At 37.4% G+C, this 23,200-nt stretch overlaps 1 protein-coding gene across 2 annotated transcripts in view; it reads left to right on the forward strand.

Moving 5' to 3' along the window:
* The window catches only part of grin2cb (glutamate receptor, ionotropic, N-methyl D-aspartate 2Cb), an 89,909-nt gene that overhangs the window by 48,258 nt on the left and 18,451 nt on the right, over positions 1–23,200 (forward strand). For both annotated transcript variants that reach the window (XM_088599433.1, XM_088599434.1), the window contains one exon: positions 8,501–8,712. In XM_088599433.1, coding sequence (XP_088455559.1) covers positions 8,501–8,712 — 212 coding nt within the window. The remainder of the gene's footprint in view (positions 1–8,500; positions 8,713–23,200) is intronic.

Genomic DNA, 23,200 nt, shown 5'->3' on the forward strand with positions numbered 1-23,200 from the left:
TTAAAAATATGAATGAAAAGTAGAAAAAGTAGCTAAAGTAGCATTATGTTTACTAGGGTTCTAGTATGAAATAATAGATTTTACTTCAACTACAAAATTTTAAACTGTACAATTATGATTTTTGTTCTAATGAAATTTAAATTCTAAGCAAGCTGGTTTGTTAAGTGTAAAACAGAAGTCTAGTGCTACATTATATGGAGATTAAATGCCATCAGAAAGAGAAGAACCCTGTTTCCTCCTTTGAGTCCTGAACAGAGATCCATGAAGAAGTAAGCCAGTAACCCTAACATACCAAAGCATTTCCATGTGCAAAAATAACCATGTTTGAAGCATGGATAAACTAGACTGTTGTTATAGCCTAAATTAAGAACTGTGTAGGATTTAAGTGAAACAAATAATACAATACTAGGTATTGTATATCTTGATATAAGACAACTGAGTAGAATTTGGTCATCTGTTAAAAAAATGAAATATGGCAGCTAAAAAATATGAATGATGGAGTTACCAAATTAGCCTCAATGTATTGGATTACTTTGTTTTGGAAATCTTTTCATTCCTCTCATTATGAGGCACAGCTAAAACCATTTTGTATATATCTAAAACTTCTGCAAATTTCAAATAATTTGCAAATAGGTTAACTGTCCAAGATAAAGTTCCATGTTAATTGTTCTTTGAGCATAAGCCATTTACTGTATGTTAGTAAAAATAATTGTTTCAGTGAGAACCCCTTCAATGTAAAAGAAAGAATATCAATAGATACATTAGCTATTCAGCTTTGTGTCTTTTGATATTCAACAAATTCAATAACCTCCTTTTTGTGATAGCAGGCTTAATCCAATGTCTTTCCAACACAGCCAGCGCATTACATATGACATGTCACTAATTTATTACAGGTATAAATCACTGACTTGAGCTGTTCAAATACTGCTTCCCTGACAGCTGGTGAACTGGGGTTTTTATGCTGTCTGGGAAAGTGTCATTTTTTCTGTTTTTTATAGACAGGATACATTTTCCAAATGGCACAGCATGAACAGGGGAGAGGAACATTTTTGTGAAGTAAAATATTGTGAAGATGTCTTTTTTTTCAGTCATAATTCATAATTCTCTACATCAGAAATCCACATAAAGCAGCTTTTTAAAGCTCTCAAATTTAAGTCTGCCACCTTCACACTTTGGATTCAACCCTCATAATGATTCTTTTGTTAGAAAACATTTTTTATCAGAGCCATGTACAATGGCTGAAAGATATGTTGAAGATACTATACAGTATGTTGTTTTGGGGATTACTATATTACTACAGTATATTACTTACTAGATACTATATGTTGTCTTGGGGCTTTCGGCTGAGCATATAGATTTATTAAATTTAAAAAGTCTGGTTATATTAATTAGCTAAATTATAAAAAACATGAATTGCAAATAACTATAAAATAGTATAGATATTTGGAACTACAGTGTTCCACTTAATATATTCAAGTTCAAAATTAAAATGACTCACAGCAGGTGCTATTTCACACAACTGCATTTCTTGTCTCCCTAATAACCATGTGTCAGCAAGGTTTTCAATATTTAGGGCATGGCAACGTTTTACCACTTTTAACTGTTTGCCTTTAGAATATATTAGATGTCACAAATATAAACAGCAGTGGTTTGGGAGGGTAGTAAAGCAGACTACAGCTCCCCGCAATCACAACATTCAGAGTTGCTAAATTCAGATACTACATGTGGATTTGGGCATATGTTCATGGAAAGAACAGTAAAATATTAATTAAAAGTTAAACTATAGAGAACATGTTTCATCACAGAGGATTTCGAAGCAACTCACGCATAGAAGAAAACCCATGGCATCCGCGTGTGCTGCAACAATTATGCACCAGCAACTCTACTATCCAGAAGATCAGGAAGAGAAGTGGCAAGCAGCTTCACTAATGTTATAATAGGCAGGAAATACTCTACAAGCCCACAGTGGGTAGAACATAACATCCCTACTCTCCTAAATGTTTTGGTTTAACGTCTCATTCAAAGGATGGCACCTCCATCTGCACAGTGTACATCCGTCCATTTTCTAACTCAGGGTTGCAGGGGTGCCTCCCTGCAAGCAACTGGTGCAAGGCAGGATGCCCCCTGGATGGGATGCCAGTTTATCATAGGGCACACACAGACAAAAAATGCCCATACTCACACCAGGGCCGATTTTCCTAGAAGCCAATTAACCTACTAGTATGCCTCAGGACTTTGGGTGGAAACCAGAGCATATAAACTCCATCCAGATAGCACACCCAGAAGTATAACCCAGGGCCCCAGCATTGTGAGGCAGCAATGCTAACCACTGCACCACCATGCAGCCAATCAGCACAGTGTCCCTTGTCACTGTGTTTGGGCATTGATTTGAATTGATTTTTTGGGTTTTGCTTGTTTAGATGAATTTCAATGCCAGGAGGAACCTACTCTCAATCTTGAAAGACAATGGAAGACCCCAATGATACTTAAAGCGATAGAGACATAACGTTGCATGAACAGAAGGGGAACTACCACGCTCTCGTGATCCTTGTGCAATTCCCCAATAGCATGGGATTGCTTTGTGCTTTTGTTCTTCACAGCAATACACCACAGCAAAGTAGAGAAGCAATATCTGCATAATGCTGCTTTTTCAGATACTCAGGCCAGATGTTTTGTCTTCAGTTAACCCTAGCCATGGCTGAGACACTGAACAAGAAAATCTGGACAAAAATGCAAAACCTGTATTCCTAAGAAGTGTCTCTGCTGCTTGAGCCATAGACTAATGCCTCCTTCACCTCCAAAATGTATTTTAAGAGGTTTGAGTCAACCAATGGTCCTGAAAGGTTTAGCATAATTGACTTTGTAACATTTAAAACATCTATTCTCTTCAATTAAAAGCAGAGAAGCAGGAATCTTACATTATCTAAGAAATACAAATTGGTGAAAGCAGATAGTACTGCAGTCAAACTGTACCCAGGATATGCGAGTACTAGACAAATGTTTCATATGGGAACACTTTTTATTGCTGAAGTGTGCCGTACACAATAGCTGACCCCGAAAAATCAATATACTGCATCTCATTTTAAGTGACAATAACAAAACGCCTGAAATTAAAATCTCCAATGATTTTCCTAAAACACTGCTGTTCCTGTTTTCCGGAACATTTCCTTCCAAATGTTAATGATTGAGACATTTTCTTTTAAAAAAACATGACTGCCTCCCATGAAACAATGATTAAATGTTCATTAAAAAAGACAGCGCTGGGAGCTAGGATAAAGGAAAAGTTTTTCAGTAAAACTTTTGTGTCTATCGTTACTTCCTTTAACCACTTTATCCAATACAGAGTCAAGGGGGAGCCAGGCAGGAACATCCTGGCATGTAACAGGAGGCAGGCAGGCTACACCCTGAATGGGATACCAGTCTATCGCAGGGCACACACAGACATGCACACACTCACACCAGTGCTGATTTTCCCAGAAACCAGTTAACTTACCAGTATGTTTTTGGACAGTAGGAGGAAACTGGACTACCTAAATACTGGAAGGAATAAAGTGGATTAGTCAGAATGTAAAAAAGAAAATTTAACATTTCATTTAAATTGCATAATATAGTAATGACATAATATAGTGTGTCTATTATTTTTTATAGTGCCAATTTAATAAAAGAGAGAAAATGTCTGCTATCATTTTTTCATCTCATATATCATTCATCTGAATGGGGGGATGACCATGAATACTTTTGGAAGACACTGTATATATCTATAAATGACCTTCCTTTGAGATACTGTAGAAATTATGGTCATCCTTCTCACTACAGCAACTATGTCCTTTTCATAATGTGATGGCCAAAATTCAACATTCTATTTTAGATCTTATTGGATTTTACATTTTTCATGAGGATTGCGGTAAGAGGATATTACCATGCAATTTCATCCCAGTAAACTTTTCTTAGACATTTGCTCTGTGTTGTGTCAATCTGAGCTTCGTGGGTTTCATCTTTGTGGCACAACTTCAGCATCTGTTCAGATGGCACTTTCATGATAACTTTTACACACTTCTAAAAGCATGTCCTAGATTGCTTAAAAATTATTTCAAAGAGTGTTCACAACTTTGCCAAAGTAAAGTTTTCACATAATTTCGCAGAGTTTTTCTTATTTTTTTATGTTGCGTCTAGGAATTGATGTTTTATTTATTAAGAGTGGGCAGTGAAAGATAGATACTTTTTTGATCCCTTGAGGGAAATTGCAGGTGAAGAATGATGTTTAGGACTTCCAGGTGAAAGGTTGTGAGTCCAAGTACCTGCTGTAGACACTGCTGTTGTACCCTTGAGCAAAGTAGAATACTGTACCCCGATCACTCCACTATTTCCCACTTCTCTATCACAAAGCATGCACCCGTTATTTTCCAAACAGAAAGGTGAAGGTTCTGTGTGCAAGTGTTTGTATAGCAAATCACAGCTACTGTACCTTTAGAGACAGACACCACACAGAAAGGGACAATGCTTCCACTGTAACAGCTGGGGAAACTTCTAGTGCTTCGGTGTTGTAAGTGTATGGAAGAAAAAAGATTAATTAATCTATTTGATCTTGAAGTCTTTTTCTTCAGGTACTGATATATTTTATGTAGATGGCTTCTCATTGTGTTTTATACAAATGCCGTACCAACAAAAATAATCAGACATGACTTTCAATATATAAGTAATTGTGGTTTCATCACTGTGAAAACTTGTACAGGGTAAGAAAACAATATGCAGTTTAGTTTCCTTTGGAATATCTTCAAAAGATATTCCAAGAGCAGAACAATCACAGCCCCAAATCATTGTTGACTCTCACAAATGGCTGCACAAGGACTTTTTTTCAGCAGGACAGTAAATAAAGGCTGCATGAAAGGTTTCCAATGAACTAAATCCTGCAGCTGCCATTGCTGTACTGTTTTTAAGTTTTGAGGGAAAAAAAGACTTGTTCTGCAAAATGTCCCTTAACAATATGTTTTCATAAATAGTTGTCCCTGAGTCAAAATTAATTTACCTGCCGGTCTGTATAGAGCCTTGGAACTAGAGACCTCTTAGCGATAAACAGAGAATATTGTTATTTCACTCTAAGTTTACTGTACATCCCTTCCAACTGAGAATCATAGACATTATTGTTTGGTAATTTTTCAACAGTCTCATTTTACACAACCGAGCACCCAGGGGAAATAGACAGGATCCTGTAACTTCCCCCAGAGTTTTTATGAGGAATGTATACTTTTATCACTGCAATATTTATAAAATAATGCACTTTTTACAAATACCGAGGCATCTACAAAAACATGCACTGTGTAATTAACACCACGGTTTATGATAAGACAATGTGCAAGGCAGTTTAGTTAGACAAAACATTGACTTCATTTACAGTATTGGTACTTATTGCTTAAATAATTACAACAATTTGTGTTGAACAATACATTAAAACTGAATTAACTATAGGTTTCTTGTACTGTAGTACCTAACAATAAGCCTTTATTCAGAAGGTACAGCTTTTATATGTTTTATTTTCTCTTCTGCACTTATTATTATTATTTTCAAATGATTTTGCTCAAGAGCAGAATTAGCTCTCAATCAGGAGTTTGGAGACTTCAAATGCAGGTTAATCAGTAACAGAACAAGACAGGATTTTGTACTGGTATGACATGCAAAAGCTGAACCAGCAAAAAGGATGGAATTATAAAGACAGATGAAACACATATACAGAGGAGACGATCATGATCATTGAGAATCACTGCTCTCCTGTGTGTTCAGAAACAGAGAACTATCATTTCATTGTTCCAAAGCTGTACTGTCAATTTGAGATGCACATTTTTTTACAATATGAACAAGTCTACTTGATTCCCAAGAAATTCCTGGAATCCACTTTCTAAAACCTAATTTTAACCAATCAGTTTCATTTATAGTATTAACACATTGTATAGTATTAAGCCTGCTTACTAGTTGGATACTGAGTATTTAATACTGCAGTACGGCTTTTAAACAAAATGTAGGAAAATGCACCAACAGAGGGAAGATGACAATGTGCAGCAAGACGCATGTCCTGCAATTCCCATACAGTGAGAGTGCAATGACTCCAGGTGACAGCACTGCAAGAGCACACTTGTTTTGTACAGTAAGTCACAATTGTTTCTACTGAGCAGCAAACTGGCAATTCTTTAGGTGACAGATTGTTCTCCATCACTTGAGTTATCTTGGTCACATTCGGCTAACGACCAGAATCAGACCAAAAAGTCGGACTGCTGGGATCAGTCTGTGATCTAAATGGCAGAGATTTCTAGTTGAATCATTAAGCACTTCAAGCAACCTACAGTATGCACAAGCAGAATGTAGTCTATTTTTGCAAACACCATCCCAAGCTAAACTATTCATTCTCAAGTAGACAAGCTCACTTCCTTGAAAAGCCAGCAGAGTCTGTATCTCTTTTTTTTAAGGTCTCTTTTACTCTGGTGTAGCCATATAAACTGTTTTGATGGGGTTTATGCTCAATTACCTTTATGACTTTTTCTGAAGTTATTGTCTAACTGATTCAGATTTTGGGTAATTGGTCATACCTGTATATGCACAAGTTTCCCATAACTTTCAAAGTCTTAAAATAATAAAAAGCATTCATTTCAGTGGTAAGAGGGACATGTATCATTTGAGTGCATTAGACCAACAGCACAGTTTTCCTGGTTGGCACTGACGTTGTGAGATTAAATTGTACATTAGGTTCATTTGCTCCTGGATCCAATGTTCTGAAAACTCATTAACACAAAGAGCTATTGATTATGCTTCTCCTTCTGTAAAATATTTACATTAAAGCAGGAACTGAAAGTGTTTTATAATTACTGTGTAGCAATTGAAAGCAGTGTTATATTTCCAGTGATGATTCACAATCACACACTTGTTGTGACTTTAAGTCAAGAATAGCTAATTATCTCAGGATGGAGTTTTTCCTCATTTTTCACTCATGCATAATTGTAATAGACAAGAATCATAAACTTGCCATTTTTAAGCATAAGCATATGGTATTTCCAAAAAGGTTTAATTTAAATCTGTCTCTTTCTCAGTATTAATATAATGTAATTGTCTTTGAAATAGTGTTTTACATTATGAAAATGCTGCAATTAGATTGTAGGATATATAAGAGGTCACAGAGGAAAAGAACTGTGAAATTAATTTTCAACACACTATGCAGCCCTTGAATCATATGTTAATGAGCACTGTGGCTCAGATGATAAAGATGAAAATAAACCTTAACCTTCACTGCCTTAAAGGGAAACAAGGAACTATATTCATCTATATATACATTTACCTTTAGTTTGCTGGTGATTGTCATTGAGAGCACTACTGTATATCTTCAAATATTAACACAAACCTCTGTGTCCTCATTAAAATTAATATTGTGTGTCTCTACTGCATTTTACAGCACAATTTTAAAAGATTTAGAAATCTAAAAATATGCCAGAACTTGCATTGGTGGCATCTACTTGTTACTCTCATATTTGATTTTAATTCAGTTTTAAAGCTTGATTTTAGTAAATATTGTTTGTACTTTACATAACTGGCAGAATAGACTTCACTTGCATTAAAATCACCTTGATTCTTCCTGATTATCAATATAAGTGCTCACGGTTATTTTTTCTCCCTTCGGTGTATGAAATTTTTGAAGTGGGTGATGGGTAATGTGAAGCAAGTTGCTAATCATGTCTTAAATTCGGCACTTCTTCTATAGAAGCCTGCTCGTCCTGTGACCAGGAGCTGCCTTTTAACCAATAAGCTAAAACTATAGTACTTAAAATACTTAATACATATTTAAGAAGCACCTGATTCTTGGATGTTGATATTCCTCATGAAATCCTAAAAAAATCCTTCTAACAATACATCTTGCTGTCACTGACAGAAAAAGTGCCCTTTCTCTGAGAAGTTCTTAAATCCATCAAAGTTGTGTGTACATACACACATCCACAGAATGAAGCGTCCAGATACTGATTTTTTTTTTATTTTTACCTTCTTTCTAGCTGCTTGGAATACGGACCCATACTTACAGAAGTACAAGTACAGGAGTACAAGAGTATGTTTCTCTGTCTAGAAAATAGTCCATAAGGTCATTCACTGGGGTTTTCATGCAGTGGTATGCACTAGGAAGCAGCTCTGTAGCCTGCTTAAATTATTGCGCTTGATCAGTCTTGTCAGCATTTCATTCTGAGGATTTAATTTACAAGGAAACACAAGCAAATTTCATGGCAGCTTGTAAAAGGTGTTCATTATAAATGCTCTCATTTAGTGTCCTTTCCCCGGTCCAGTGTTTCCTGTGTGCCTTGGTCAGTTCTTTGGTTTTTGAAATAGTAAATACTTAAGCCATAATGCATTAGGTCTCCAAATTAAAGGGTTATTGTCAGTCTCATGAAATTAAGAGCATCACAAATACAAATGCTAATCAATTCACTGATGAATTGACCTTTGAGCTGTCTCCTTTTATTTCCCAATCCAGGTCGGGAACTACGAGATGGGGATTCTCCAGGCGAGGTACCCGGTGTGGCCGCGGTACGGCTCTTTGATGGAACCCGTGTCTGACAACAGGCACCTGACAGTAGCCACTCTGGAGGAGCGCCCTTTTGTCATTGTGGAGAGTGTGGACCCCCTCACAGGCACCTGCGTCCGCAACACTGTGCCGTGCCGGAAACAGTCCAACAAGACGGATCTGTGAGTACCCGAGAGCTGTGGGATGGCACTGGGAAACTGGCTCCCTCCATTTTCTTCCAATACAGAGTCATGGGGGGTCACCTCAGCAAGCAATGGGCACAGGGCGAGATACACCCTGGACGGGACACCAGTCTGTCACAGGGCACACACATAGACACGAACACGCACAACTCACACCAGGGCCAATTCTCCCAGAAGCCATTTCACCTACCAGAATGTCTTTGGACTGGGGGAAGGAAACCAGAGCACCCGCAGGAAACCCACACGAACACAGGGAGAACATACAAACTCCACACAGGTAGCCAAAATTGAACCTAGGGCCCCAGTGCTGTGAGGCAGCAAGGCTAACCACAGCACCACCATGCCACCTGGTTACCTACATTGACCTGATATTCTTATGTTCAAGCTCTAGTGCCTCAAGTGGTATTGGTGGCCAGTAAGTGGACATTTTATTTTCGAAACAGAATTACTCAGTTGTCCTAATATGGTGACTGGGTGATGTAGGAGGTGTCATTCTTTCAATTAATAACCTCATTAGCTCCTCCCCCAAATGGAAGTTAAGGTCAATGTCCTCATGGAAAGGATGTACCCATTAATTCTGTATTTTGAATTATCTTGGAAAGCATACACAGTAAATGCCTGGCAAGGTTCTTAAATTAAAGAGAAGCCTTTCGGTATCCTGTCTAAACCTTCAGATTTTTTTCATACACACATTAGAAATATCCAGCACAAAAACAGGAAAAAAATGCATTTTATTGTCTTTCTTCAGAAATCAATTTATCAAATTGTGGTACACCTACAGTAGTACCTAGGATTTTTCTCTGTGTTCTCTGATATGTCTACTACTTTGGATAAAAAATGTGAACTTAAATTGTAAAAATCTGCAATATTTTTAGGAAGATGAGTTTTATCAGCCTTTCAAAAAATGTAAAATAAATAAGAAAAATAAATTATTTACTATTTTTACTGTTGTATTTTAATATTGCTGGTCCTAGAAAAGTTACTTATAATGCTTACAGTTAAAAGTGTTTTTACACTTCTTTATTTTACTTTTTTGCACTTTTCTGATATTTATGAGCTTATCAGTACTCATAAGAAACAGGTTTGTAAAATAAAAAAAAATACAGATGCATGCCCTAGAGAGCAGGGTGTTACAGTATGTCTCTGAACGGTCAGAATTCGCTGAAAGACTGCTAGTTTAAGCTTAAGTATTAGATTAGTTTTTTTCTATCACTGGTCGATTTGAACATGTAGGGAGGGTTTCGGTAGCCATCTTTGTTGGAATATGTTTTGATTTTATAAACTTGTGAATTTCCAGAGTAAAATCAAAGCAATTTTTCAAATTAAGGAAAAACTTCTTTAGGTATTTTAGCGAGTTTTTGCCTTTACGCTTGCATTTTGCTGGAGAACTGTTAAATTAGCGATATACTTTCGCGCTTCTCTATACTGAAACGCAAGATGAATATTCTTACGAAAAAAATGTTAATTTGCTTTATGCTGAAGTATCGAGTTATTAAACACATTCCTGAAAAAAAATGCTGTCTTGTGATATAGTGTATAGTCTGTTGTGTTGTGTTTCGATTTTGCTGGTAAAAATATATATATATATATTATTCACCCGTTGTGTAGTTTGTCTCAAGTGCCCTTGTCAGCATTACATTATAAATGTGTTTATTAATAGTATCATTGCAGTGAAAACAAACTTAATGGTTGTGCTTAAAAGATATTGGAGATCACCTGCATTTGTGATATGTTCAGAAATGATTAAAAAATGTTGTTTTTGGTAATGTAAAATGTAGTGTTGAAAGCAAATACACATTTAGGTGGATATAACTACAGTACCTGAGGGTCTATATTAAATGGAGATTCTAACTGCATGGTCTTTGCCTGGACTTTAAAGATCCTATGAATCCCTGAATTCCACATGGGCTCATAGACCATTGTCTTCCCTTATTGTAATTAGTGAAGCAATTTCTCTCTTTTTCTCCTGATTTGCTATGCAGTGGATTAGCTTGGGTATAATGGCTGCATGCTGTGTGATAATATTGTATCACCCATGTCTGAGAAGCTCCTCATTTTAGTAGATAAAGCTGGTGTCCTATTTGAAAATTGCTGTGGGATCCTTTTGAATGAAAGGCACCATAAAATTGCAAAGAATTCTCAGTATTACCAGTTCAGGGGCTGATTTTCAAAGGTTTTACCCAAGGCAGCTGTAAATGTATAAAGGTATAATCTAGCAAGAGATGTCTTCAGTATGCTAAAGAAATCCTTGCTTTCTTAGACACAGTTTTAGAGAATTAGCTGAAGGTTACAGTATCTGAAGTAAGGAAAGTGTTACTGAGCATATCTGAATATTGTCATACTGTAGGTTTACATTATAATGTAAAATACATTTTCATTTCTTGAGACAGGTTCAAAAGTATATACAGTACTATATACAGTATGCATTCTCTGTAAACAGAATTGGTGGATCTAATTTATTTCAGCGTGCACTCCCTAATGAAAGAATATGCATTTTTCTGGCATGACTGCATACTTTTAGTCGGCATGAACACAGAGAATAAAGCAAAAACAATGAAAGCAGCTTCTATACATTTTTATTCTATAGAAAAGTGACTTTCCCTAGTTATTTTTAAATCTTTATTCAAACATTTACTTCCAACACGCTGTGCAATCAACATATGCTTCTTTAACTGCTTCAGCTGCAATGATAACAACAACCTACTGTATAGTTGTGGCAGTTAATTACAAGAGCTTCTAACGAATTCCACTGGAATGATCTACTCCTTAATTATGCATGTGAATTTAATTAGCATCTAATCAAACTTTAAAGAGCTCATTCATGTGTCAAAATCCTAGAACAGTAAAATTGTGAAGTTCAGATTTTTTATGCCAGTGACATTTTAAGGTTGAGACTCTTGTCAGATATGTGTGATATTACATTCTCCATAGAAAATGTGTGTTGTGAAATACACAGGTGCATAGGAGATATACAGTAGGGCAACTGTCCAGTCTCTGTTTTGGGAGTCTGTTTAAATACATTATCAATGGAAGCAACTGAGAGATTCTTGGGTGTGTGGTGGATGGTATTATTTTCCACTTCCCTGGGAAAGAGAATAGTACATGTCTGTTTAAATAACACAGCACTGTCGAGTTGCTGGTTGGCTTTTCCTTGAAGGTAGATCTGGAACAGGGCATTAGTGTGGTCATTTGTATTGCTGTACACATACAGTACTGCCTCTTTAGTACCTCATTGTGGTTTGCCTTCCCTATGTTCTTTGGTTTTTGGTCTGATCTTCATTCTGCAATTCTGTTTTCATTTCTTGAAATAATATTTTTGTAGAGCAGAAGATCAGTTGGAACTCTCCAAATAGAAGCAAAAACGACAAGATAACTCTGAATTTTTGCAGGGAACTGCTTTGTCAGTCAGGATCACCATATTCCAGAGTTTCAAGTTTCAATGGAACTTCAATGCCATCAGTAGTCATTGCAGAAAAAATTGATTGTTTTAATTAAAAAATACTCTTTATTTTATATTGTGCCTTTAACAGCAGTTAGCTCAAAGCAACAATAATCATTCTCAGTTCAGCTGAGACAATTTTATTGATTCTTTAACATCCCTTGTGATTTTACTATCCTGTATTTTTTTGCACTTTTCTGTAGCATATCAAACCCTATAGACAGTACTTTATATATTAACAGTATTTTTTGCGAATGTAAAGATGAAGTTGCTCAGATTGTTTCAGAATACTACAAGCATAAAAGAAAATATTTCTGCAACATCTACTGTACTGTAAAATAAAAAAAACTAAAGACAGGTGTGAACATCATTGCTTGCTTTGTTCGGTTTAATGGATGATTTGTGTTTGCTCTTACAAAGCATAATGCTATAGATCTTCCTTGTAAGATACATAGTTCGTATATAAGCCTGACTCATATTCTGGATATATATTCAAATCTCTTGCAACTAACATCACCAAAGAAAATTCATCTTATACTTTGTGATGTTTACTCTGGCTTAAAGTACAATTATCTTAAGTACTCATCTTAAGAGACATAAGTGAGGCTTAAAAATACAGCTTTTTAGCTGAAATCCCACAACAATGCTTCAATAAAGATAAAGTGCTGTTTATCCAATAACAGGGAAATAATTGCATTTCAGAAAAGCTGAAACAGAATGCAAGAAAAATCAATATGACATAAAATCAATAAGAGGCACTGTTTTTTTTTAAACCTTTTAGTTCTCTTCCATGCTAGTCTAGCAATTACAGCAGTGTTATAACTTAAGAGCCATTTGCTGAAATATGGTCTAATTTTATGGTCACTGTTGCCAAGATTAATGTGGAGATAAAGAGACAGTTTAAAGACAATTAATCACGGAAAAATAGAAAAGTGTAATGAAGATGAAAACTAATAACTTTTTAGCTTAGCTTTTCTATGTATCCACTCTTCCTGAAACACCTTTCCTTTGGACATATTTAACTCTAACAAACTACAAATCTCTAGCTTTCTGAAATTGAACATTTTCTGCAATATTGGGTCCTTCACGTGATCCACCACCCTCCTGTAATCTCATTTCAGTTACCGCTGCTACTTATGAAATCAGTCCTTCACTAGCCCTGGCATTTGCAGAAAATAAACCCTTCCAAATGTCACCTGCCTGGCATCTCGCTAACGTGGCTCATGCTGTCAAGGTGATGTCTAACCAAGAGAACACCCGTTAGATGGGAACAGAGACGAGTGTTTAATTAAAGCTGCTAGAACAGGCGAAAAGTTTGCTGCTGCCTGGAGCTATTGTACCAACAGGAAGGGATATCAGAGAGGACAGGTAATATGACACTGTTCAAAGGTGAGAGCTGGGGTCTGGGTACATGTCATTTTGCACTCTTGCTTTGCAATCAGTGGTCAAATGGTTTGGCGTCCATCTCAGGTTGGGGAGTGAAGAAAGGTTGTCTGTCATAGCTTGTGCATGAGCTCACCTCACTGAATTTGTTCTCTGTACTTTTCTGACACTCTTACGATTGTTATAAAATTTAAAATATTAAGACTAACCTTTCCATTTCCATTTCCATTTTATTCATCAGCTCGGCCTGATTTATTATGGCAGTGAAAAGGCCGTGGTTCCAATAGTGAGCTTTATTAGGGAAACTCTGGCTGAGGAGGATGATTGTCTGCAGCAGTGGTTACACAGTATACAGTTGCTTTGCAAATCGCCAGCCAAGAGGCATGATGGGAGTCAGAGAGAGATTGGGGCTGTCACCTGTGCAAAACCAGCTTCCTGCCCCTCCCTCTTCCACCAGCTGGTTCTCCTGCAGAAAGACTTTTCATCTCTCGATCTAAGTCAGTTAGCCCTTTAAAAATGGCAGCAACTCTCACATTAAACATTCATCGATCCACCTACTTCCAATTCAGGGTCAAGTGGGAGTTAGTGCCCTTCCCAGCAAACAAAGAATACAAGGCAGGGTACACTCCGGATGGGATGCCACTCCATCACACGGCACACACAGACACACACAGTCACATCAGGGCCAGTTTTCTCAGAAGGTAATTAACTTGTCAGTATGTTTTTGGACTGTGGGATGTGACCAGAGCACCTGGAGAAAAACCCCATGAACATGGGCAGAACATACAAATTCCACACAGATAGAACTCCTGGGCCCCAGCACTGTGAAGCAGTAATGCTATCCACTCTGCCACCATGCCGTCCTCACATTGAACAGTATAATAATATTTCAGCAGACAGAGGTTTAGGACACTGCTGCAATACATGTGTCTGAAACAAAAAACGTAATCATATATTCTTGAGGTTGACACTTTTAAAGCATCTTACCAAGGGTATAATTGCCTATTTTTCTAGTACTAATTTCAACAGAAATAGTCACAACTTGGATTACTGGAGTAACTCTGCGGGGTAAGTTTTCTTGCTTAGTTTTACCATTTATATTTTGAGCACATGGCTCTACAGTCTCTACAGTTGGGAATCTAGCATCCTGATCGCTGCACAACAAATTCTGCTCAACATTTAGTCATTTACATTTAGTAAATAGAGTCTGCATTTCTGTGAATTCTGTAATTCTATGAAACTGACAGAATATCATAAACTAGTAAAAATTAACTATAAATAAGCACAGAATGAGAGGAAACAGGAGAATTTAACAATTACAACAAGGGTTTGGAATACAGTTAGAAAGCAAAGAGGTAGATTAAATAAAAGCCCTGCTAAAGAGGAACGTTTTGATTTTTTATTTAAAAGTTTATTTTAAAGTGCTCAGGGAAGCACTGTAATGGACTAGTTTTCCTCCCACTTCCTTGCGTCCTCTGCTTTGTGGTTTAATAATAATAATAATTGCTTACACTTATATAGCGCTTTTCTGGACACTCCACTCAAAGCACTTTACAGGTAATGGGGACTGCCCTCCACCACCACCAATGTGCAGCATCCACCTGGATGATGCAACGGAAGCCATAGTGCGCCAGAACGCTCACCACACACCAGCTATCAGTGGGGAGGAGAGCAGAGTAATGTAGCCAATTCATAGAGTGGGATTATTAGGAGGCCATGATTGGTAAGGGCCAATGGGAAATTTGGCCAGGATGCCGGGGTTACACCCCTACTCTTCGAGAAACGCCCTGGAATTTTTAATGACCACAGAGAGTCAGGACCTTGGTTTTACGTCTCATCCGAAGGACGGCACCTGTTTACAGTATAGTGTCCCCGTTACTATACTGGGACATTAGGACCCATGTGGACCTCAGGGTGAGCGCCCCCTGCTGGCCCCACTATCACCTCTTCCAGCAGCAACCTTAGTTTTTCCCAGGAGGTCTCCTATCCAGGTACTGACCAGGCTCACACCTGCTTAGCTTCAGTGGGTTGCTAGTTGTGAGTTGCAGGGTGATATGCCTGCTGGCCTAGTTCACCACTGCCCTCCACTTCAAGCTCCTCAATTATGAGAATAAATGTTGTCCTTTCAGGTAATTGTGTTTTGTTGTGACTTTTTGTACTTTTTACAAAATATATACAAAAAAATGTCCATTTTGAGCTTCCACTATAAGTAAGCCACAAAATGTTTCCAACATAGAACCCTGTTACATTAAATGGGAAGGTTTTAGAAAAGGACACAACACAAAGCTGAAACAGGAGCGGACAAAAACACAAAGGCTTGTAGACATTTTGTGATGTGAATCATGCAATGACTGATATTTACACAATAGATGCAGAAGTGTTCCCTCTATGTCTGGTGTTCATAGTGCTTTGGAATGGCTCCTTTTTCTTCTTGTGATCGGTGTCTCTAATTTAAAAGATTCCTCTAAACAGCCATCAAGCCGGGTTTCTGCAGTTTTGGCCACCCTCAGACAGAATCACAGATGGGCCTAGTGCGATTTAGGCACTGGAACTAAAATAGAGGTTGGCATCAGGTCTCTGTATGTAATTTACTGCTTAATTGGGTGATTGACGCAAAAGTAAGCTGACACTTTAATTCACAACATTCATGCTGCAGAGCAGTTGACTCTGCACTTACTCTCAAGGAGAACATGTATAACAGTCTTCAGCATCCCTGAAGGGTGTTGTACAGAACTTGAGACAAATTTACAGGATGATAAGCTGTGACTTTCATGACTTTGAAATGGAAACCACATACAAATTAAACGTATAAATTATATACAGTACTTCAGTCACACAGTTACCCTTTTTAAACTGTCCCTGGTATTTTTAAGAACTATTATGCTAATGTGTAAATTCCAGAAGTGCATTGTTGTTGTGGAGGAAGTAGATATTATCCACGCAGTCACATGACAATTATCATGAAAAGCAAGGCATATTTGTAATATTAGAAGGATAACAATCATTTTTTTAATACTGGTAAAAATTCATTGTCATTTCAAGGTATGAAGAAAATGAAGGGATGTTTTGTTATTGCATGGTACTAACATGATGTAAAGCAATATCAAAATATTATAAATGCAATGCTCTTTTGGATAAGTTATTTCCCCTGTTCAGAAGTATCACATAAAAGGAGAAAATGTCAAATGTTCCAGTATACTGCTGAAAAAGAACCATAGTAGTCATTTCATTAACTTAAACTCTTTAAAGAGGAAAAACAGATGACAGAGTTACCTTGATTAATAACACTAATCCAAAGTAGTTGAACTGCTACTGATCTCCATGCTCCTGGCACTGTGACAGTAATGGGTTTCTTGCATAAAAAATATAGTACAGCCTCCAGCTCACTTGTTTAGTCGCCTAGTAATACACATATATTAGTAAGAATTGGAGGAATGTTTCAGGGAAGTGTGACTTTCTAATGAGAAAGCAGATGTAAATTCTTTTTTGAAAAACCTGAAGTTACAGGAACAGCTTCCATCCAAAGAAAGTTCAAGTACAAATCTGTATCATGACCATCCTTCACCTTTTCAATGCACGTGTAGAAATACAGTATTTCTCTGCAGTGCATCTCATGATTGTGCTTAGATCACCAGTGACCATATTTTATGAGCCATCTAGGCAAGCAAAATTATCTTCCTCTCCAGACACATTAAGTTCTTCATACTGGTCTTTGATCTGTTTATTAATGTGAAGTGAATTACGGATATGGGCAGACTAACCACACATTAAACTGCTAAACGTTCAGAAGGATACAAAGCCACTATAGATTTTACAGAAAACAGTGGTCCTCTAGGAATAAATGCCACTGCAAATGATTGAATAAGATGTCTATTGCATTGCATTTTGAATCACTTCAAGCACTTACTGTTTATAAGCCATCACCAGGTGCAGCATACGTCAAGCTCATCGCTTTAAATTCGGTAAAGTGGCACGGTCAGTTGCACAGTTGAAATGATGGAGGCCAGGTGGTCCAGAGGTTAAAGGAAAGGCTTTACTATAAGCAGGTTCTGAGATCAAATCTGGCGATTCACTGCATGTCAATCCAAATAAAATACTGATCTTCCTGCTAAGTGGAAAGACTAAGGTCCTGCCATTATAAGGGACATGGCTGCAGCTGCTGATGCACAGTTCAATTACTAGTCTCTTTATGCAGCCTTGAATAACAGTGTCTGCTTAAAGACTAATTACTCCTATAAAATATTGCTTTTCTGCTCCATTGGAACATTTTGTACAAGACTGCTGCTCATAAAAGCTCAGATGGGCTCTAACAAAGTCTTAAATTTCCCAGAACTAACTTAATGTTTTCCAGAAGTCTGGTTACATCCTAATGAATGTGAAATAGAGACAAGATACTGTATGTAGAGTGTATTTGGTATAACTCACCTGACTGAGGATAGATGGGCGACGGGATGTCCTGGGTACAAGACTTATACAGTATATTGCTGTACTTAGGTGAGCAGAAAGTACAAAATTAGGATCTAAACTATCTCCCAAAGTTTTGTTATAAACTCCATTTTTTATGGTAAAAGGTATGAATACAAGACAATAATGCCATTCTTTGGACAGTAGTGTAAAATAAATAAAACAGCAGAAGCACCACTCATGGGGCTTTTAATTTAGGGGTTAAGGATCTCATCCAGCTGTTTCTTCAAACAAACAAGTACTGTATATCAAGCTTGTCTGGTTATCTTGTTCCAGACTCCCACGGTCCTTTGCATAAAAAAAAACTTGTGTCAATTCACTTTCCAGGTTTGGAGAATCTAAGATGCAGCTCATTTTCTGATAAGAGTCACACAAAATTAAATAGCATAAAAAGGTCCCTATCAAGGAATAACCTTCCAGCCCACTAGTGTTCAGTCTCTTTGATGCTGGCAAGATCTGTCAGCACTCAGGAGGCATACAGTACCAAAACCCACTACCAGCTAATTAGTAGAAAAGCAAAAACTGCAAATCCAGACTAGCATTCCTTAAGGCATGAGCGCAGAAGTAAGGTCGGACATTGTACTAGTAACTTTTTGAGTGTAGTTTTTGCGAGAGATTAATTCATGAGCAAAATCTTTCCAGGGTACACCTGTACAGTAGGACCGATTGTATGAAATGTATTATCTAAACACATTCTTTTAGTTTTTCACTTCAATGCTCAACACAAGCAACACGAACACTGTCAGCTAAAATCAACCAAAGAGGACTGATTTCAAATCTTTCAAATTCGTTTTCATTTGACAGACAATATCTGTGAGAGTTCACAGCTTTATTAACCAACAGTTCTTGTCATGGAGGTACTATTGTTTGCTTTTTGCCTTAGCTTATTCCAGATGGAGAAAGTACATAGTTTCTCCTAACAGGCAAATCTTATCTCTTTTGTGTGGACTTGTGTGTTAGTTCTTTCTCTTACACTGCACAGTTCATTAGGTTGAAAGTCTAAGTGAGGTTGGAGGTGATAAATCTTTACTGCACTTGCTGTTTTCGCTTTAGTACACTTATTCTTTGCTGCAGTCTGATGAACCTACAGGCTGGGTTTCCATGCACATATTATCCATCTTTTAAACCAGTAGAAAGTTACTTTGCTCTTATGTTTCAAGTTGTTCTAAGCCAAGAGGAACAAACCACTTAACCAATCAAAAGTGCATTGCAACAAATCCAGGATGTGTTAGCCTCTGTTCACATCTGCATACAGACCCTAAAGGGAGAAAGACATACTCTACTTGTTTAATGGAGCTTCAAATAATTGCAGACCTGAGCGCAGATTATCATGAGTAATGCAAATGTAAAGCTAACGGTTTACAACTGATTTATTGGGCTGACACTTCTATCTTACTTACAATTGTACCCATTTTTACAGCTGGATATCTTCCTGGAGCATGTGTACAGCAGCTGTGCTTCACCTCTGATTTGAGCTGCACACAATCAGAACCCTCACTACTGCTACGAAACAGACTCCAGAACATAGCAGAAATTTCCAGTTTTACAAAAACACTTTAATGCCTACTGCATTAACACCAGCCTTTTGTACAATAGTATCAGTATGGGTTTCCATCTTTTGTCAAGGATGAGCTAACAGATACTTACTGTGCATGTAACTGCTCAATTTTGTGCTTGGTGTTGTGTCATACTGTATACTGTACATTTTCATTTTATCTGGACATTTCATTTCATTAATAGCAGGGATCTGTAGTTTAACATCAGGAAGCTATTTCTTATTCCAGCTTGCATCAGATGATATAAACTAGTAAATAAAGGTCCAAAAGGTCATAATTGCCATTATATTTATCCATCCTCTGTCATAAAACCACATATTTCTAGAAAGGAAATGTGCAGTGTAGAGTGCATCACAGAAGCGCAAAGCACAACGGAGGGACACTCGAGTTCATCACTGGTCACATACATACAGTACACAATGTAAAGACACAACTTAGCTAGCACGTTAACCCACAGAGGAGCTCCCGAACCCCTAAAACATGACAAGAGAAGATCCCCCTCACCCAAGAGCATGCAAACCCCACAAAGAATTCATCCCATTCAGAATTCAATCCCAGGACCCAAGATTTGCAAAGGTTAACTGCCACACCAGTGTTCATTTGAAATAGATTCACGTGATTGTAATTCAAAGCCTAAAATTAAAAACATCTGCTCTTCACCTTGTTCAAGTGTTCTTTCACATCACAAGTTTTAAGCCCCACAACATTCTCTTATCATTTTTCTCTCACCTCACTTTGCTCTGCAATAAATTGACCTACAGTAGTGAAACATTTCTTTCTCGCGTCAAGCGGTATTGGTTTGATTGCACTTCACAAGATCTTTCCCCGTCTGGCTGCAGCACAAGGAATGCATCTGTTATCATTTGTGTGAAAGATGACACCTCCACAGTCTGAAAACAAGAACTGCAAGATATAACACATTGAAAGTAAAATTTGCTTTTCCTGGAATAGTGTTGATAATAAACATATCCAATTTTTAAATATTGAATTCTTAGCCCATAAATAAAAAAACTGCACCATAAAATGAATGTCACTAGTAATGTACTGTATCCCTCTCTTCTCTACAACCCTTTAATCCATTTAGTGTGTTACCAGAAGAAGACATTCCAGTGATCACATTTGCGCTAATCTGTCTGATAACTTACTACTATCGATTTTACCTCTCTGTGTTTCCCTGCTGAGCTGTAAATACAACCAATTTATCCCTTTTTAACTTAATTAGAGTAGTGTGAGTTGTGTATCAAGACCCTTCAAGTACTGCACTGAACCACAGCGTATGTCTCCTACAGTACATGTACATACGGTTGATTGAAAATCCAGAGAGAAAAAAAAACAAAGCCCCCTTTCACATTTCAGATTTTACAACCTGCAATCCAGTTTCCAAAATACAGCAGTTGGTGTTGGTTTATATATGGAACAGGAATGGGTTTATTTCATGCTGAAAAGAAAAGACACAATGTTTCAGCTATGGAGCCACATCTGCAGAAGGCTCCACAGCCAAAACGTGTTCTTTTCTTTTCAGCACAGAATAAACCTTTACCGGTTCCTTTGCAGCCTACGCATGCTGACGCAGCTGCCTGCTTGAACTCGGTTTATGAATTTAAGGCTTGTTAACTAATGATGGGTATGTATGGGCACCTGTGTGAAACTAATATTTCATCATGTAAAACTACAAGGGGCTGTAGCTCATAATAACTGACATTTATCCTCGAGCAAGGCAATGGCATCCTGTCTCTCTCTCTCTCTACAAGAAGGCCTTATTAGTTATTAACAGCGTTTTGTTCAGTTCAAGGCAGAATTAAATTTAACAGTAAGGAAACGAGGTTGGGGAACTGTTTTGTGCTCAGACTCCGTAATGTTGTTTAAAAGGTTGTGCAGTGCTGATCAGTTGCGGGTGAGCTGTTTGTTAGCTGCACGAGTAATCCAGCGACGTGTTTTATTCCTCCCTTTGTTTTGCTTGTCGGATTTGTTTTGGTCAGCCCCGGCTGTCACTCCATCTGTCAGCCCCGTGACATAATACCGGAGGCCTGCCGAGCTGCCCTGTCCTCTCTGATTCTTGACGTCAGCGTGGCAGCATCGAGGAGTCCTTTGATTTGACTCGATTTCTGGCACGAGGCTGCCGCTTTGAGTTGTCTCGGAGAGTGCGGGGAAGCAGTCTGTTTTTTAAAAGGACCTAAAGCAGGAGAAGCAGCCGTGTTGCACCCTTAAATCGCAGTATACAAAAGAGCTCAACTGTTATGTCAGAGAGTTTTTCATTGCTCTATAACAGAACAAAGGAACAAAAACTCCACTTTTTCAACTCATTACAGACCTCTGAAGAGCGAAATAAAACCTTAAAATTGCATTTTAAGATATGTTTAATGGTTTATGTCACTGTTTAAATGTAAATTAGTTCAGGGCTCTCCCATCGTCAAGTAACAGTTAAGGTTCCTAATCTATTTTATGCACTCATTCCTTAACGTGGAATCCTAAGTTCCTTGATATTGAAAAGACTGAAAATTAATTTAACTAAAACTTTAACATTTTATATCAGTACAGTTAATTAAACTTTGCAACTGAAATATGACAAAAACTAATTCCATTTTGACTTCTGAAAGAGTGACATTTTAGTCTACTTAAAAGTGTGACTAAAATGTGACTATATCTAATAGACATTTAAGGTGATATAACTGAGACAATAACTACAGTAAATCAAAAACTGATGAGTAAAGTAAGACCAGTTCTATTCTTAATAGTAGTACTCTAAGAATTGCTAGTTATACAGCCCTTACAAGATTCTGTTTGGAATCTTATTTTGATGTGTTCCTTCCCAAATGTGAGATTAGAGCCTCTTCCCTCAACCATCCCTCTCAGCGACAATCATGTTCTCTGTATAGTAATGATTGTGGACATCTCTTAATCTGTGAGAAAGTGAATAAGACTCCATATCTACTTTGCCGTGCTTGTAGAAGGCTTTCATGTTTTGAACAATGGATAAAAAATGAGAAACCATTGTTGGGCACGTCTAATCAAATTTTACTGCTTGATTGAAACTTGCTGTGCACGTTCATGGGTAGATAACAGCAAATTATGGTAAGGATATGAGAGTTGGAATACCTTGTAAGTCAGAGCTGAGCTAACTAACATTTAGCAGTACAGGAGCAAGGTTATTAGAAAGGCCACAGAAAACTCCATAATAGAATGTTAAAAAAACAGTTAAACCATACTTGACAGTTTCTGATGTGCCCAGACTATTTCATTTTTCTGAGCTGTTGGGAACAGAATTGGGTTTCTTTGGTATCTACATCATAAAACCTCTAAAAGATCAATAAAATGCATGATAGTGCAACTGCAGGTCCAGACTGACCACATCTCACAATATCATAACTCATTCATGTTAATAGAAAAGCTTTTGTAGAGCAATCAGAGTTTTTGACATATGATGCCTAGAAAATACGAGATTTGGGAAAAGAAAATGATATAAAGAATTAAAGTCAGTTTATTTATTTTTATTTTTCTTGCAAAGGAGCAAGTTAATAGTACCCAAACATACCACTTTACTTTATTAATGAAGCCGTGTGATGGTAATACTGTATACACTTTCTACTTGCAGATCAACTGCAGTCAACAGCAATGACAAATGTAA

The sequence above is a fragment of the Lepisosteus platostomus genome, chromosome 11 (assembly GCF_059453375.1).
Source record: "Lepisosteus platostomus isolate fLepPlt1 chromosome 11, fLepPlt1.hap1, whole genome shotgun sequence".
Classification (NCBI taxonomy): Eukaryota; Metazoa; Chordata; class Actinopteri; order Semionotiformes; family Lepisosteidae; genus Lepisosteus; species Lepisosteus platostomus.